The 17,217-nt window shown below is 36.4% G+C and overlaps 1 protein-coding gene across 1 annotated transcript; it reads right to left on the minus strand.

Annotated features, from left to right (window-relative positions):
- Positions 1–6,370: 6,370 nt before the first annotated feature.
- LOC106957646 (voltage-dependent P/Q-type calcium channel subunit alpha-1A-like) lies at positions 6,371–12,389 on the minus strand. The gene is made up of 3 exons (XM_015049056.1): positions 11,547–12,389; positions 9,884–9,989; positions 6,371–6,893 (listed from the first exon to the last, which is right to left on the minus strand). The coding sequence occupies exons 1-3, from the start codon at positions 11,822–11,824 to the stop codon at positions 6,750–6,752; spliced, it is 528 nt and encodes a 175-aa protein (XP_014904542.1). The 5' UTR covers positions 11,825–12,389; the 3' UTR covers positions 6,371–6,749.
- Positions 12,390–17,217: the final 4,828 nt, after the last annotated feature.

The following is a 17,217-nucleotide window of genomic DNA, read 5'->3' on the forward strand; positions in this document are numbered from 1 at the left end:
TGCAAAGCATAAGGTAGAATGACCCCCACTCTGTGGTCTCTGCAACGGCACTTTGAAGCCTCCCATTGTGTTAACCCGTCGCCTCGGAGACACATGAAAGGACGCCACAACTTTGAAGTCGCCACAAGCACCGACTCTCACCCGGACCACTTATGGCCCGGCGCACAAATCAGACCTACAGATAAATAAATAACAGCCAGTCGTCTTTGTTTCCTGGAAATGAAAGAGGGATTATTGTTCTCCTGTCGGAGCCGGACGTTTGAGAACCACTGTATGAGGTTTAAGCACAGTCAAATCAAGCAATAAGTCAATTAATCACATGATAAATGAAAACAGAATCAATCATTTCCATTTGCATGATTTATTATTTTTCTTCTAAAAACACCCTAAGCATTAAAAAAAAAAACACCCAGGTGTTTTTAGGTAATAAGTTCAAAGTGTTTCTGTGTCTGTAAAATGAGCCGTTTCAAACACTTTTGGAATATAAAGTCACAAATCAGCAGGCACTGACCCTTCACCTAGTAACCCCAGAGAAACCCAGGCCGTTACCTAGCAACCCCAGTGGAATTCCACCTGTTACCTAGCAACCCCAGTGGAATTCCACCTGTTACCTAGCAACCCAAGCAGAGCTCCAGCAAATTTAGCAGAAAAAAAATTCCAGTTCCTAGTCCTGAGTATTCAGGATCGATTCAAAGGGCTCAACAATCGATTTTAATGTGATTAAGTTGTGTATCTTTGGATATTTCATTAAGCGTTCAATCGGCCACCGCATCCATCTTGAATAACTCTGATTTTTTTGTTTTTTTAAGAAGAAGCCAGGCAGATAAGCTTAAGCTAACCTAATACCGGTCAGTTAAGGAATTTTATGCACAAACCTATTCTTGTCAAGTATGGAACCGTTTTAAATAAATGTTCTCTTTGTTTACAGTCTTTCTCTTGTCAGTTACATAATTTAAACAGAATCTTTAGATCTTCTGATTAGGAGAATGAATTTCTGAAATAAAAGTTGTTTCTCAGTTGAATCATGACCCTAAAAATTGGAATTGAATCACATCTCTAAGGTTTAGTCCGCTTTAATCCAACTCCAGTCCGTTTGCCTAGAAAGTCCGGTTCATTTGTGGAGATGTGAATGAGTAATCAAACTCTAAATAAGTGAACTCTGGTCCGTCTACAAATCTCAGTCTTGGTTCGGTAGAAGTGAACTCTGGTGTGGTTCAAATGCATATGTGAACGCCAAGTGGACTGGAAACCACTCCAAAATTAGGAAATGGACTACAGCGCAAGGTATTCTGGGTAAATACAACCAAATGCGAGAGTCTAATGCTAACTGGAGAAATGGCTAATGGTCTTTTACCAAAGACAAAATAGAAATCCTCCAACCACTAAAATCTGTATGACAATTTCTTTACATTTTGTGAAGAAGGAAATTGAGCTCAGTGTCTTCAGAGGTTTCCATGTCATTTCCTTCAGTGGTTCTTGATGCAGCGCCACCACAGGTGAGGAGGGGAACATTGAATTGTTTGACACAACTGGAAGTGGTAAAATTAACAGCAGCAGCTGAAAATGTAGCAAATTTTGCTATTTTAGTCGACAATCAAACCAAATCTGCCAGACTATCAGGGGTAAAAATAGCCTCAATAACTACAAACCAAAACAAGATGCTTTCCATTTGAGATTGCTTGATTTACATTAGAAAGTAGCTGGTTAGAGGAGTAGCCCTCATATTATGACCTGTCGTGTCCTCATCACAGCTTAATGTTCTATTGATTAAGCCTGAAGCCTCACAGGCAGATTTATTCTCTTATTAGGGGCTCGTAATGCCTGATCAGGGCAGATTAAAGGTCTGCCACTGCCTCCAGCTACACTATCATTTAGACCCTTTCATTAGGACCTGATGGCTGTATCAACATAATTAGCCTAAGGATGGAACGCTGGAAAAACACAGCTGCTGGAGTACTAACAGATTTAAAACTAAACTGGAATACTGTAAGAAGTATTATTGATTTCTGCTTTATAGGATCTCTGATAATCTCAATAAATTAGCTGGATTGTTTCTGTTGTTCTGTAGCAGAGCTACAGTTACTCCATCTTCTGTCCAATGCTATATTACATCAATTTATTAAGAAGAATTTCTTCTCAATAATTAATGCAATGATTGACAACATTCATCCAAGGCTCCACTGTTGGTAGATATTGATTAAACTCAACCTCATAAAATCTTTGTCATCCTTTTCCTTTTCTATACTTAAACACATTTGACTCTGCAATATTTGTGCAAAATGTTAGCCAGTTATAGGAATTATTATCTTCAAGATAAAGCAACAGATTTTACATTAAAAAATTTCATATTTTCTTTTCCAAACCCTTTTTCAAATAGCTAAATGCCACATTAGCTAAGCGGCTAATTAGCATTAGCAGCAGAGCGCCTAATCCCATTTGTTGCTGAGAAATTACACGTTAAAATTAGATGTTGGTGATATTTAGAAAGTGGGAGTGGTAAGTTGAGAAATTAATTGAGGAAAAGTAAAAGATTCCCAAGTGGGAAAAAAACACTCAGATTACTGCTAACTAGCACAAAAGCTAACTTTTACTTTACAGCCTGACGTGTTATCTAATGGGACTGCATAGTTGTAAAATGGAAGGAAATGAATCAAAAACGTTTAAAAGTATTTTTATACATATATGTAGGCAAACATCTAGCCAAGTATATGTTGGGTTGTTTACCAAAACTGCTTCAATTTTTAAATTAAATTAAAACTTTTTTTTTACTATTTTTAGGTTAATAGATTTTTTTATCTAGATTTTTGAAACTTGTTGATAAAAAAATAATATAACATACAAATTAATCTTCCTGAAACTATTATTGTCATCCTTTATGCATATTTTACAAAAAAAACACCAAGGGGAAAAAAACACAAAGCTAACATTTTCAAAATTTTTAGCATATTTTAAAATATTGCTCAGTTCCTGATCATTTTTTACCTAAAATAAATAATGTGCCCCAGATTATGGCTGTGATTAATCAATTAATGAAAAAATCGTCAATTAATTTAGTCAAATATTTGACTTTCATTAACTCAAGTATATAGACTCAAAAAAAGTCAATTTAGTAAAAACAAAAATAACAGAGCAGTAAATAAACTGTACAACAGATATATAAATCTTCTCACGTATTAGCTTCACCTGGTTCAGATTTACTAAAGGAATGCTATTTTATTGCATTTTAGGCAACAAAATGTTTATTTTCTCATTTTAAAAGGAACTGAAATATTTGTTTACTTTCATCTTTTTATGTATTTCTAATTTTCTACAAAGAAGCTTAAGTGGTTAAATGAAAAATCTGTAAAATGTGGACTTTTTTACGCAATTAATCGAATAATCGTCATAGTAGTTGATTAATCATCAGCTGAAGCTCAATTTCAGATGCATGCAGGCTCAGAGGAGACACCTTGATTCCTCAGGACCACGTCAGGCGAAAATAAAATAAAAAGCAAATAGTGTGTCAAACGTATCCGCAAACACAGAGACAGAAACCCGTTTTACATCAAGGCACATTATCTGCTCCGGTTGCCTGGAAACCAGAGGGAGATACACTCACATGCACAGAATAATGGGTAATTTGTCCCCAGCTGTGTCAGCAACGGGTGGTCAGAGCTGAAGAGCTGCTTCTGCAGTTTTAGTTTACGGAGTAGAAAGAAAAATAAAAGAAAAAAGACTGAAATAAAAGCTGAGTTTTCATCTGCAGAGTTGTGCAAGAAATGTTCAACCACCTCTAATATATTTAAAGATTGGTCTTTATTTGGACTTTTCCTGATTTTTTTGTTTTTCTTGTACAAACCAGTGAAACCCAAATGGTCAGCTCCGATGCTGCTCAGCAGTCTGACACATAAAAACACTGACATGATTTCTCCCACTGCACGGTTACTGCACAGGAATGTTAAATCCGATTACCTCAGATCCAAAAAAACTCGCCTCTGCTTGCATGCTGAGTATAAAAAGAGGAAAATATGCCTAAAGAACTGCAAACCCCAGTTACAGTCATGCAACTTCAAAAGAAAACAACAATTTTAATACATTGACTGCTGGATAAAGTATTTGTTTACTGCCCTGCAGCTACACATGGAAATCAGGCGCTGGATAAATCTGGTAAAATATATTTTGTGTTCTTTTTATTTTTCCCTGACGAATCAACACAACGCGACTCATTTTACATAAATCTACAGAAACTCTTTATAAATGGTTTTATCTTATATTTTCTAAAGTTTTCTTCCCGTTTAGCTCCATCCATCACAACAACTTCAGCCAGCTTTCCTGAGCCTGGTGAAGAAAAGAATCCCACAGCCTGATGCTGCCACCGCCATGTTTCACCATGGAGACGGTGGGATGGTGTTAAAGACTAAAAAGCCTAATTTGGTCAAGGCAAAGTGTAAACAGGCCGTCTAATGCATTCTTCTTACAAATGGGACTCTATTAAACTTTTTATTGAGTTAATTTGCAGAGTCTCCAATTAATTATTTGCCATTAATCCCAACAAAATAAAACCACTTTGGTGCTAAATTATTGAATAAACAACATTATTATTATTGTTTCATTCATGAAACATTCTTAGAAATGTGACATTAGCATTAGCTTTCTGCCACATTCTGTTTAGCACTTAGATGCTATTTTAGGCTAGCATAGTTTTCCTTATAGGCTAACTTCGTTTAGCACAACTTGAACACGATAGTAGTTTTTTCCAGCATCCAATCAGGTCGTTTTTTGAAGCAGAAATTAACTCCCAGTGGGCTAAAAGAAGCTGCTTTATCGCTGTTGTTAGTGGAAGTCACCTGTGCGTCAGAGTTACGGTTGTACCAGAAACATGAATACAAAGTTCCGACTCAGGGCTATCATGTTTGAAGAAAAAAGAAAATATGACCAATTCCGTAAAAAATATTAAATTAAAATCTATGTAACTAATTCATCAAAATTAAATCCCAGCCCTAGTAAAAACACATTTACAGGGTTTTAAGACATTTAAAGACCATTATGAGTGAAATTTAAAACCTGTCTTAAAACAGAAATACACAAAAGAAAATAGCCAACATACATATTTCCAATGAATTTAAGACATTTTAAGGCCTTAAATTTACAAGTATAGACCTCAGATTTCTTAAGGATGTGCAGACTCCCTGATGTAAATATATTATTTAATGATCTTTTCTATTAAGGTTTTCCTAATTAATCAAAATGAATGATTTTGATTTCATTTTATTGTCATGTTCCACAAAGGCGAAAGTCACGACTGAAACTCTGATTCTATAATCAGATCAAGCAGAGAAAACACAACTTTTAGGAATAAATCATCTGCTACAACACTCTGAGACATTTGAACAATATTTTTTTACAACTCATCTGAGGACATTTCTGAGGCAGATTATAGCTACAGTACTAGAGATAGGAACAGTTTACCAATGAATCACAGGGCAACACAAAAAATATCCACATATAGAGAAACCAGTCAGCTGTGCAAGATCAAATCCGCAACCTTATAGCTGTGCAGAGGTGAACAACTGAAGCTTAGACAGCAAAGCCTGAAGAATTATCCAACCAACCATTTAAACAACAAAAAATAGATCCAGGAGCTCATTATGATCACATCCAAAGCAAATTTTGAACAAAAAATGTCTGTAAGTAGCCAAAAATCTTCACATCAAACCTTGGAAACCACATTATTGCAACAGCAAACAATCAACAATCTGCTCCTTCACTCCTTAGCAACATGTTTAAATGTTTCTGATCTTCAAAACAAATGCAAATATCAGCAAAAGGCAGACCGAGTAAAAGCAGAAAGCTGATTTCAAACCAAACTGGCCTTTTGTGTGTTTTAGTTCGATTTCACCAGCCAGACTCACCGCTAGCAAAAAATTAGCTGCACCAACCCTTCAGTGCTAATCTTAAGCATTAGTTCTGCTAACGCTAAAGACACCTCACCCCTATTTGTTGCTCTCCTATTAATAAAAACAGGGGAAGCTAAGTGCGCTAACATTTTCAAAGTTAGGAAAAGCAAAATGGAAAAATTAGCTATGTTATCAGTAAAATTAGAGAAAGCTAAAAGTGCTAAATATTTTCAGAGTTAGGAAAAGCAGAAAGTAAAAAACTAGCTATGCTATTAGGGGAGAAGCAAAATTACGGAAGGCTAAGTCCACTAAATCATGGGAAGCTAAGTATGCTAAACGTTTTCTAAGATAGCAAAGGCGCTAAGCAATAAATTAGCTGTACTATTAGCGGCAGTATGCCCACCACTGCTGAAACCTTCAGAACCAAATCACATAATCAGAACCTGACTGGAAACTTGAAGCAGGCTAAAATATCATGCTACGACTGCATATTTAAGAACGAATGAGAAACACATCCCTTGATATCAATCAGTGTGGAACAATAATATGAAGGATTTTCTCAAAATATAAACAAAAAATTAAGATTTTTGAATGGCCTAGTCAAAGTAGCTGTGGTATAACCCTAAAAAGGCTGATTTAAGGCCACATTTCCTCCACTAAAACCTCATTATGTTATCTTACCTTATGTTTTCCCTTTTAATTCATGAAATCATCATTTGAAACCGCTTTCTGCATTTATTCGGCGTATCTTTGCACTTCTTCCCATCGTAACGGTGATGTAATCCCGAAACCATCGAGGAATGGGTCACTTGTCGAGCAACATTCACGCTTGAAATCAGCCACTGTAAAGGCATCGAGCCCAGAGAGGCGGACTCACCCTGTGAGGACGACCACGAAGTCCATTACATTCCAGCCGTTGCGGAGGTACGAGCCTTTGTGAAACGCGAAGCCCAGGGCGATGATCTTAATGGCCGCCTCGAAACAGAATATTCCAATAAAGTACGGCTCCGTGTCGTCCTGGAGGAAAACGGGGAGGAGGAGGTTGGAGAGCGTTCGGCGGAGCGTTAAGACAAGCAGATGTATTCAGACTCTTTCAACCTTTTCACATTTTGTCACTTTAAAGCCACAAACTTCAATGAAGTGTCAAATTCATTTTCATTTTGGGCCAAACTGAGATTGTGGATGTTCTTAAAGGGCCGGTACTGCCAGGATGCTTTGATAAAACCCACCAACAAATTGTTCAAATACTAATAATTATCTCTGCATTCAATAAGTGCTTCTTAAAATGAAATAATATCCAGTTCTTCCAGTCTTTTGTTTTGTTTTTGTGATTTTTTTTTAATAAAATCAGTGATTTAGAAATATTTGTAAGACATTTTTGATATTTGTGCTCATGTGTGACAGTAAATGTGACTTTTTGCTACTCGCCACATTGATCCCAGACTATGACTTGACTTCAAGTAAGACTGAGGCAGTAGAAGTAAGAAATACCGCCACCTACAGGTGGGAGTGAGCATCACTTAAACCCAACATTTTTGGCTGTCTTGCAGAAACTTTGTAATGAACTCACAATTATGCATCAGTGTGAAAAACTTTGGGGATCTCTTGATTTTACATGAATTGCTGTGAAATTTTATGAATTTTGGAAATTTTCTGAGTTTCAAAATTTGAACATTTTCACCTGTTGAAACTTGTTTTCCTATAAAATTTCTGAAATTAATCTCTAAATTTCGGAGTGGTGGATATTTTTGAGTTCAGAAATGTCCTTGTTTTTTCTAGAAACATTTTGAAATTAATCTCAAATTTCAGATTTTCTATGATTTTTTTTTTACTTTTCATACACAGAAATGTTCACGTTATCCCTCGAATTTTTGAAGCTTAACCTCAACATTTTTTACTTTTTTAAGAATTTTTTTTTCTAGAAATTCTTTTTAGATTAATTTCAAGAGTTTTTCTAGCAAATTTTAGACTTTTAAAAGTCTAAAATTTTAAAATTTTAAAAAATTTCCTTTTTTTTCATAAATTTTCAAAGGTTAGTTTTAACATTTTTTCTACCAATTGTTCAACTTTTTAAACTTAGAAAATTTCAGACTTTTTTTCTAGCAAATTTTTTTACTTTTGGAGCTCCAAAATCTCCAAAAATCTAAAATAAAATTCATTGGGAAATTTTATTTTCCCAATAAAATTTCGGACATTAATTTCAGCATTTCATACTTTTTTCAAGAAAATGTTTGACTTTTGGACACCAGAAGTTTCCTTCTTATTTCATAGAAACTTTCTGAAATTAATTTCTGAAATTCTGAATTTTTTGGCAGAAATTTGCAAACTTGTTCCCCCTATGTTTTAAATAAAAAAAACGAAAACAAATCTGAAGTGATTGAAGAAATTCAACAAATGCAAGTCAAACTGGATTATTTTTGATATGTAAAAGAACTCATGTTTTTTTAAGTAAACCTCAGTAGTTGTGTATTAAAGATAAACTAACAGACTCTGAAAACAGCTGAGGAATCCTCCAAGGACCGACAGGCCAGCCATGAATCTGAAGCGCTTCACTCACCACCTCCACTTGCAGCTCTGTTGACAGAGCTCCAGCTATAATAGCTGATCCCTTGCTCTAATTAAAAGCCATCTTGTCATGTTACATCCTCGAGGTGGAGGAGGCAAAGAGAGGATACTTGTTTTTCCTCTTTGTGTAACCTCGCTAATCACTTTTTTCATGAGCTCAGCACCGCTTTTTGCAGCCGTAATCTCCTCTGAGCCAAGTCAAAACGCAGCCTCCATATCAGGCAACATGTTGCTCACTTTTGTAAAGCGTGAGGCGATGCAACCCCCTGAAGCTGCAACAATCCTCAACAACAGGAGGGAGGAAAGTGTTGGACCGTGCAGCTGGATGGATGACGCTGCGCGTCTTTCGCTCTGTGGCTTAAATTTACATTTAAGATGATGCAAAGAGCAGCAAGAGAAACTGGATCTGCAAAGATGTGACAGATGCTGAATAAAAGTAATGTGCTAATGTAACCAAATATAACTTACCTTTATCTTTCAGGTTACTTTTAGAGGAGCTACTCAAAAGCTAGCATGCTACTTTCACAGACGTTTAAGCTAAGAGACGCAGCTTGGGAAGCTGAAAATACTACTGGACACAATATTCACTGGCATTTACCAAAGTGATAACTGTTTGCTAAAAAGTTAGCTGCGCTAACCGTAAAGCACTAATCATAAACATTAGCTTAGCTAACTGAAGCCGTTACGCCAACTGTATTTCTCAGAAGCTAATGCTACCGCGCTAGCTCCAATTCATTTCCCGAAAGACTGCAACTCTCAAAAACTAGCTTAATTTCGACAACATTGTTTATATTTATTACCTCAATTTCGTAATTTTGTTTATATCTTGTTCTCTACTGTCCTTGTTTTATTTTATTATTGTGTGTTTCTTGTTCGAAATAAAGTTATGGGGGGAACGAGAGGAAATAGAACTGTCGCGTCTTCATCAACTTCAAAATAAGAGCAGGAACATAAACTGCTAACTACTTGACAAGTCTTAAAAGTTGATTACCAAAACTTCAACACATATGTCAAAGTTTTTTTCAACTGGAGGTTTACAAAACACCCAAGTAAATTAGTGTTTTAGATTTATCTGTAAACCGTAATTAAGGGAAAGCTAAGCGTTTTCAAGATTAGCAGCGGTAAATAAAAAAAATAGCTATGCTGTTGGGAACTCTTCCTCTAATAGCCAATCCAGGAGCAGCATTCATTTCCATTGACCCTGATTGGCTGCATTTCCAAGACTGAAAATAAGGAGGATGGTGGATATTAGCATTTGCGGTCTTGCTAACACTGTTTCCACTGTATGTGTTCATCGATATTAGAGTATTTTTGGATGTTTTAACTACTGAAATACTCACCTAAGCTGTTTTTGTCTTTTTTTTTCTTTTTTTTTTTTAGAAAACTGCAAGACATTCAGTAAATAACAGGAAAATTTGAGATTGGGTTTTCATTGTACTCACCAGGCGTTCTGACATCGGCGTCTTGTCGCTAGCAGGTAGATGTTGCTCCAGTGCCAAGACGATGCAGTTGGCGATAATCGTTGCCAGGATCATGTATTCAAACGGAGTGTGAGGGTTAAGGGTTACTCAGGGCATCTCACAGTACAAACTAGCATCACATCACAATGGTTACATTTGTTGATGAAAAACAGAAAACAAGATGACTTTGGAAACAAAGTAAGGAAGCAAAAAAGCTGTTAGCATTATGCTAGAATAAGCTAAACATCAAACCAAAACTGAGTAGCTTTCTGTCCACGCAGTAGAACTATTACTATATTAAGCAGTGGCTCTTTTTATGAATTACCCTTCTTGTTAATGGTGTTGTTCACTGTCAGCTGAGTTACTGTCCAGTTTTTCCTTCCACTAAACTTTTCTTTTTAAGCTTTTAAAGCAGCGACTTTTTCTGGCTTATCCTTCTTGTAAAGAGAGTTGTTGAGTATCTGTTGGACTATTCTCCAGTTTTTTCTTCCACAAATTTTTTTTTACTCTTGATACAGCTCTTTCAACCACCAACTTTTTAAGCAACGACCCCCATAACTACAAAGAAAATATAATAAATAAATGCTTGAAATATATCAATCTGATATATTTATATTTATTAAATTGATTTTATTTGCGTTTTTTAACTGGTTTAATCTTTTATTTTACAGCTGAAAGAGCAACATGAGGAGGTGTTTTTATATATATATATATTTTTTTTTTTTTTTTTTTACTGTACTGAAGAGCAGCGTGGGCGAGTTCAGCACCACGGAGAGCGACTCCAGCTAAAACAACAAGGCGGTGCTGAAGTCACGGACATGCAGCTTCTTGCCATCATGTCTTCAGATAAGCGCGGATCAGATAGACGCTGTTCGCAGCTTTTACTCGTCTCTGCGTAATCAGGAGGAATATCTGATTAGTGTGGAGGAAATCTCCCAGGTGACATTTTGAAAAAAGGAACCTATCAGGAAAACACAATGAAGTCTTTTCAGCGGCTCGGCAAAAACGTTGTTGTGTCAGTTAAACAGAGATAAGGCGCGACAGGTGCAGCCGCAGGAGGCGAACAAAAACACGAGGCTGGAGCGCAAACTCCAAGCTACGGTGGCCCAGTAGGGTCATTATACAGAGGGAAGACAAAAGAGGAATACATTTCTGAGAAAATAAAATCTGAAATTCTGAGATGAAGCTCAGAAATTTTCCAGAAAAACGTGGAAATTTCAGGTTTTTTCTAGAAAATTCTGAGACTAATCTCAGAATTTCAGCGTTTTTTTCTCAGAAATATTTAACTTCCAGGGTTTTTTTCTTTTAATCGTTTTACTCTTCAAACTTGGAAATTTCTGAGATTAATCTCAGAATTTCTGAGTCTTTTTATTGAAGAAATTTGAGTTCTCAAACTTGGATATTTACGAGTATTTTTTATATAGAAAATGACTGAGCTTAATCTGAGAATCTTTTTAGCTTTATTCTCAGAATTTTTGAGTTTCCAAACTCAGAAATTTCTCTTTTTCTAAAAAAAATTCTGAGATTAATCTCAGAATTTCTGAGTTTTTTGCTCCTTTTTTTCTATCTGCCTTGACCCAAACCTGTCTTGGTAAAACTCACATAAATAAGTAAGCAGAGAGTGCAGGCTGGATGTGAAGGATATGGCCACTCTGTTATTCGCTTTGCATACTTCCTGATGAGGTTGTCCTCACGGAAGATGAACAGGGAGCGGTTGACCGTGAGGCAGTTCTGTTTGACGGGGTTCGGGTTGTAAATGGCCATGGTTCGGGCTCTCTGGGCCATGGACTGCTTGTACATCCTCTGCCCGCCACCGCCGCCGCCGCCCCGGGCGCCCCCTCTCCCGGCGCCCGGGGCGCCTCTCCCTCCGCCGCCCGCGCTCCCTCCATAGCGGGTGGGTAGATCGTCTGCGAAGCGAGCCATTCTGGAAACGCACAAGAGGGGAAATCCGAGCTGGTGTCAGTGGGAGTGAAGGGGAGACGCTTCATCCAAAAACCGGAGACAGAAACGGGAAAAATGGGCGGCTTCACTGCGAACCACCTGATCCCGATCCTTTCCATTTACTCATCCTCTGGGAAACCTGCGGGGGGAAAAAAATCCAACTTTCATTGAGGCTGTGGAGGAAAACCCGCTGAGCCCGCCTCAGCCCAGAATCCAGGCAGCATCGCCTCCGGAACACCAGTTGAAGCGTCCAGCATCGGCGCCAAACGGGAAACTCCGTCCTGCTCCCAGAAAGGTGAGGAGGAAACGGGAAAAGGATAAAAATCCCAGCAGCGGCAGCAGCAGCGGAGGTCCGGCGGTTCCTGCTTGATTCGCTCTGGATGGAAACGCGACTCCTCCGAGGAGCGTCAGGACGCGCGCATGTGGCCAAGCGGGAGCGCGCACACGCTGAAACATAATGAAGTTTGGAGGAAAACAAACACGATGGAGGATTAGAGTTAAACTAAGGAAGTAAAAATTAATAAAAATACGGGAAGAAATTCAGAAAATTGAGAGGATAATATCTGAACAAAATAAAGAGAAAATAAAACGACTGGAGTGTCGAAATACTGACTTTATTCTCGAATTATTTCAACTTTATTCTAGAATAATTTCGACTTTATTCTCGTGATGGATGAAAAATAATCAGGAAAGAATTTTGATGTTTAAACAAAGAAAATATCCCATCATTAGTTTTAAACCTTAAACTTTTATTCTTCATAAAAAAATCTACAAAACCAAAACCTTTTCACTTTTAGTTTTAATCACTTCACTGCTTTAATTTAGTCAAAGTAGCATTGAATAAACAAAAAAATCTTACAATTCGGTTCAAAATAAATTGCAATGATTTTATCATTTAATATGAAGTGATTTTAATTAATGCTAAAAGAAACAAAATTGTTTATTTTTTTCCTATTACAATAATGAAGATGTGTGATGAATTTGTTCTACTCACAGTACAAACCTAAAAAAGCAAAGTAAACACCAGAAATACGAAGTGATTCCTCCTTAGCTGGAGATAAATAATATATTCCACCACTTTTCTATGAATAAATAACGAATATCTGGAGTTCTGCTGATGATTAGGGTGACATCTGGTGGTTAGTTTGCAGTACTGCAACGCAAAAGCTGCATCAATCTCTTGGACAAGCTCGTTTTACTAGGGCTGAAACGATTAATCGGATTAGTCATGATTAATCAATTATTTAAATAATTGTCAACTAATTTTATAATTGATTAGTCGTTAACTAGATCATACAGACTCCAAAAATAAGGCCATTTGGGATAAAAACAACAACAACAACATATTCAGAGCAGTAATTAAGCCAAAACTGTACAAAAAATATAAACATTTTGCATTTAAGATATTTTTAAAAATCACCTTTGAATGTAAATATGCTTTAGCCAAAACTCCTGACGTTGTGTCGTCTTATCTTCACTTGGTTCAAAGTTCATAATAGGAATGCTGTCAGATTTCTATTCAGGAAATAAAATGTTTTTCTTACTTAGAAAGGGAATTTAATAATTAATTTATTTGCATCTTTTAATGCATTTTTAATATTGTATGAAAAAAGTGATATGTAGTTTTATGAAAAGTCTGTAGAATGTACCTTTTCCCCCTCAACTGATTAATCGATTAATCGTTAGAATAATTGTTAGAATAATTGTTAGAATAATCAATGAATCTGTCTCTAAATGTTCCGGTTGGTAAGGAAAGCTTTAATAATCCCACTTCATATTATTTTAAAGGTTTTGGATGTGATTGTCACACCTTTGTGTGAGCGGGGAGTTGTTCAGGGTGTCGTGCCTCCACACCGCCCGGCGGACACCGTCCCCTGCTGCCCCGCCGCTCACTCCATCCAAGGTTAAAGTTGTGTCGCATTCCCGGACGGGTTCTTCATGGACGGCTCTCCATGACACCTCTAGAGGCTCCGCAGTGAAAGTGTCTGGCTCCTCAGCGGGGGTCGGGTTCGCTGCGACCCGTTTGGGAGTCCTCTTGTCAGGGGACTGGACCCAACTGTCCTCGTACTCCGCCCCCAGCGTCAGCATCCGCCACGACCCGAACGTGGCTGCGCGGACCGCTGCGGGAAGAAATTTAACATTTTAAGAAGACATTTTTATGGCAAGCCATTAGTGTCAAAAAATTATGAAGCGCTGCAACTCACAATTATTTTAATAATGGATAAATCCATCAATTATTCTGTCGATTAATCGATTAATCGGATAAAAATGGCACAGATTCTACAGATTTTCATTTAACCACATAAATGAAGCTATAAAATCACATATAGTCACTTTTATGCAATATTATAAATACATTAAAATACGAAAACAATTAATTCAACTGTATTTCAAAGTAAGATGAACATTTTATTGCTTATAATTCTGTCAATTAATCAATTAATTTAAAAATAATTATCACATTCTACAATTTCTTTTCATTTAACCACTTAAAACTTTTTTATACAATATTATAAACACATTAAAAGATGCAAATAAACAAATAATTGAATTAATTTTACAAGGTATCTTTTTTTATATCTTAAATGCAAAGTATTCATATTTTTTAAACAGTTATGGCTTAATTACTGCTCTGAATATCTTGTTTTTTTTCCATCAAACTGCCTTTTTTGAGTCTGTATAATAATTAGTCGATTGCTAAATTAGTTAACAATTATTTCAACAATTGATTTTCAAGGTAAGTTTCCAAACTTTGGACATAAAATCAACACAAATGTACAAAGAACACAGTTTCAATTTATTGTTGTAAGATATAATTTATTAATATTATTAATAACGGTTTTTTTTTCCACTACCTTATTCCTTTTGAAGGAATAAAGTAACTAAACTGTAACAAAATGTTATGTTTTGAAACGTCTTTCTTACAAAATCTCCCAATCTCAATAACTTTGATGTATAAAATAAAAACCATATTTCAATACAATAGATCAATAAGTCATTAGGAATAATAAATATTCCAAAATAAAAATAATAAAACGTTTTTTGATATTTTCTTAGAGTGGAACCGGGCAAATAGAAATAATTTTGGTAATTCTGACCAAAACACAGAGAGAAAAATTAAGTTTGATTAAACTTCAGAGTGAGAATTTTCTTTTTGTCTGTTTATCTCCTTATTTCTAAATAATGTTTTCCAAATTTAGTTTTTAATCAGATGTTAGATTGAACTTTATTACAAAACCTTGCAGTTTGAATATTGAGAATTTTCAAGAACTTCCCAAACCTTGAAAGCACAAACAGAAAGTCCAGGACTTTAAAGGATTTCCAGCACCTGAATAAAGTCATTGATGTTGATTTTTGCTGTAATAAAGTGACATATTTAAGAGTTTTCCCCAAATTAACAACTTAAAGAAGAAAAATCAAGATGGCAGAGCTTTTGTTTCTGTGTTGCCATTTCTACAAAATAAGAAAATTTCCTTCTGAGTTGGTAAATTTTTGGCAGGAATCTGCCGCGGACGTACCGTAAACCAGCGTGGATCGCCGCTCGGCCCATCTGGACGTGTGGGGAACCGACCTCCGCATCTCTGCGGCCCAGCGGGGAGTCTCAGGTGGTTTATGCGGGTTTTCTTAATGCAAAGCGCAGAAACTTTCCGTTTTTCCCCGCCCCGGAATGCGGAAAGCCGGCTTCCTGTCGAGGCGCTGATTATCGGACTCGCCATCTTTTCTGCTTTGGGAAACTTTCCTCTGGTTCGGGTCGTGTTCGGTCCGGAAGGGAGCAATCAGCGCGTCGTTTAAACTGAAAAGCCCCGCAGATTGCCGCTTCCTGCAGCTTCCTCCTCCTGGCTGTCCCAGACAACAGATATTTTATCAAACTGGAACTTAAATGGATGAAAAAACAACAAACGTTTATATATTCTGCTCTGCAGTTAAATGGTTCGCTCGGATGGGGGCGCTGCGGAGAGAGGGCGCCACAATAAAGGAGACCACAATAATTATTTCTTGTTCTAATTTTCTGTTTTAACAGCTGGTCGTAACTTTTCATGCCTGTCACTGATTCTCAATTTATGAGGAGGGTGAAGCTGCTCTCCTCAGCATGATGCTGCCACCACCATGTTTCACCATGACAATGTAGTTTTCTAAGGTTTTAATTTTCATCAACGCAAAACTGCAGCCAGGAATTTTTTTGTTGATTTTTTAAAAAGTTTTTCCATAAAGACAAAATAATTTGAGTTCATGATAATCAACAGATTATTCCACCTGAGCTGGAAACTCTGCAGCTCCTCCAGAGATACAGCAGGTCAGCTGAGCGAGGAGGAGGGAGGTAAGGAAAGAGAGGAAAACATACAGTCTAAAAGGAAAATAGTTGAACCAATTTAATTTAATTGCTTCTATTCGCAACAAGCAATTCAATTAAATTTATCCAACTTAATTTATTAAGTTTAACCAATTCAATATATTATAATCATCCAACTCAATTTGTTAATTTTTTTTTTTTTTTACAAATTTATTAAGTATGTTTAAGATAACAGTTTTAAGTCAGTCTTACTCAAATCATTTAGTTTACTTCAAAAATGGTAAATAAACTTATATAGCGCTTTTCCAGTTATTTTGACGACTGAAAGCACTTTACACTAGAGTCACATTCACACATTTATTTTTAATGTGCAGATCAGTAGGCAACTTGGGGTTAAGTGCCCAGGGGTACATTGACATGTGGCAGGAGGAAGCTGGAATCAAACCTACAACCTTCCGATCACAAGACGACTATTCAACCCACAGAGCCGTCATGGTGTCAGATGAGGGATACAAATATGGTATTGAACTTAATTATTTCAAGTAAAGTCAAAGTAAAACGGTCATTTAAGGAAAAGATTTGTGTATTTAGAGGACACTGTAAAAATAATATTAAAATTTAGTTTGGAACTACTTAAAAGTTTGAGTTGACTTTCTGTAGAATTAAATCAAAGAGATTTTAAATGTTTATTAGAACAAAATAAATGATTTGAGTAAGAGTGACTTAAATTTGTCATGTTAACCCCCTTTATGAATTAAGCTATAAAATCTTAGCAAATTGAGTTGGAAGGACTTAGTGAATTGAGTTGGATGATCATAATAAATTGAGTTGGTCAGACGTAGGATGCGAAACTGGCATTGAACTCAATTGTTTTAAGTAAAAGTCAAAGTGAAAAGTTCCTTTAGGTTAAAGATTTGTAAGTTTTGAGTTAAATGAACACAAAAAAGTAAGTTGTTATAGCAAAAGCAAAAGAATTAAGTGAAATTAATGTAAATAAGTCCATAAGATGAACTGCAGCCCAAAAACACTTTTTAGAGTGCAGCTCTGATTTACATATTCTGCTAAATTGCAGGTTTGAATATGG

The sequence above is a fragment of the Poecilia latipinna genome, unplaced genomic scaffold (genome assembly GCF_001443285.1).
Source record: "Poecilia latipinna isolate Pla-1442-1.1 unplaced genomic scaffold, P_latipinna-1.0 Scaffold923, whole genome shotgun sequence".
Classification (NCBI taxonomy): Eukaryota; Metazoa; Chordata; class Actinopteri; order Cyprinodontiformes; family Poeciliidae; genus Poecilia; species Poecilia latipinna.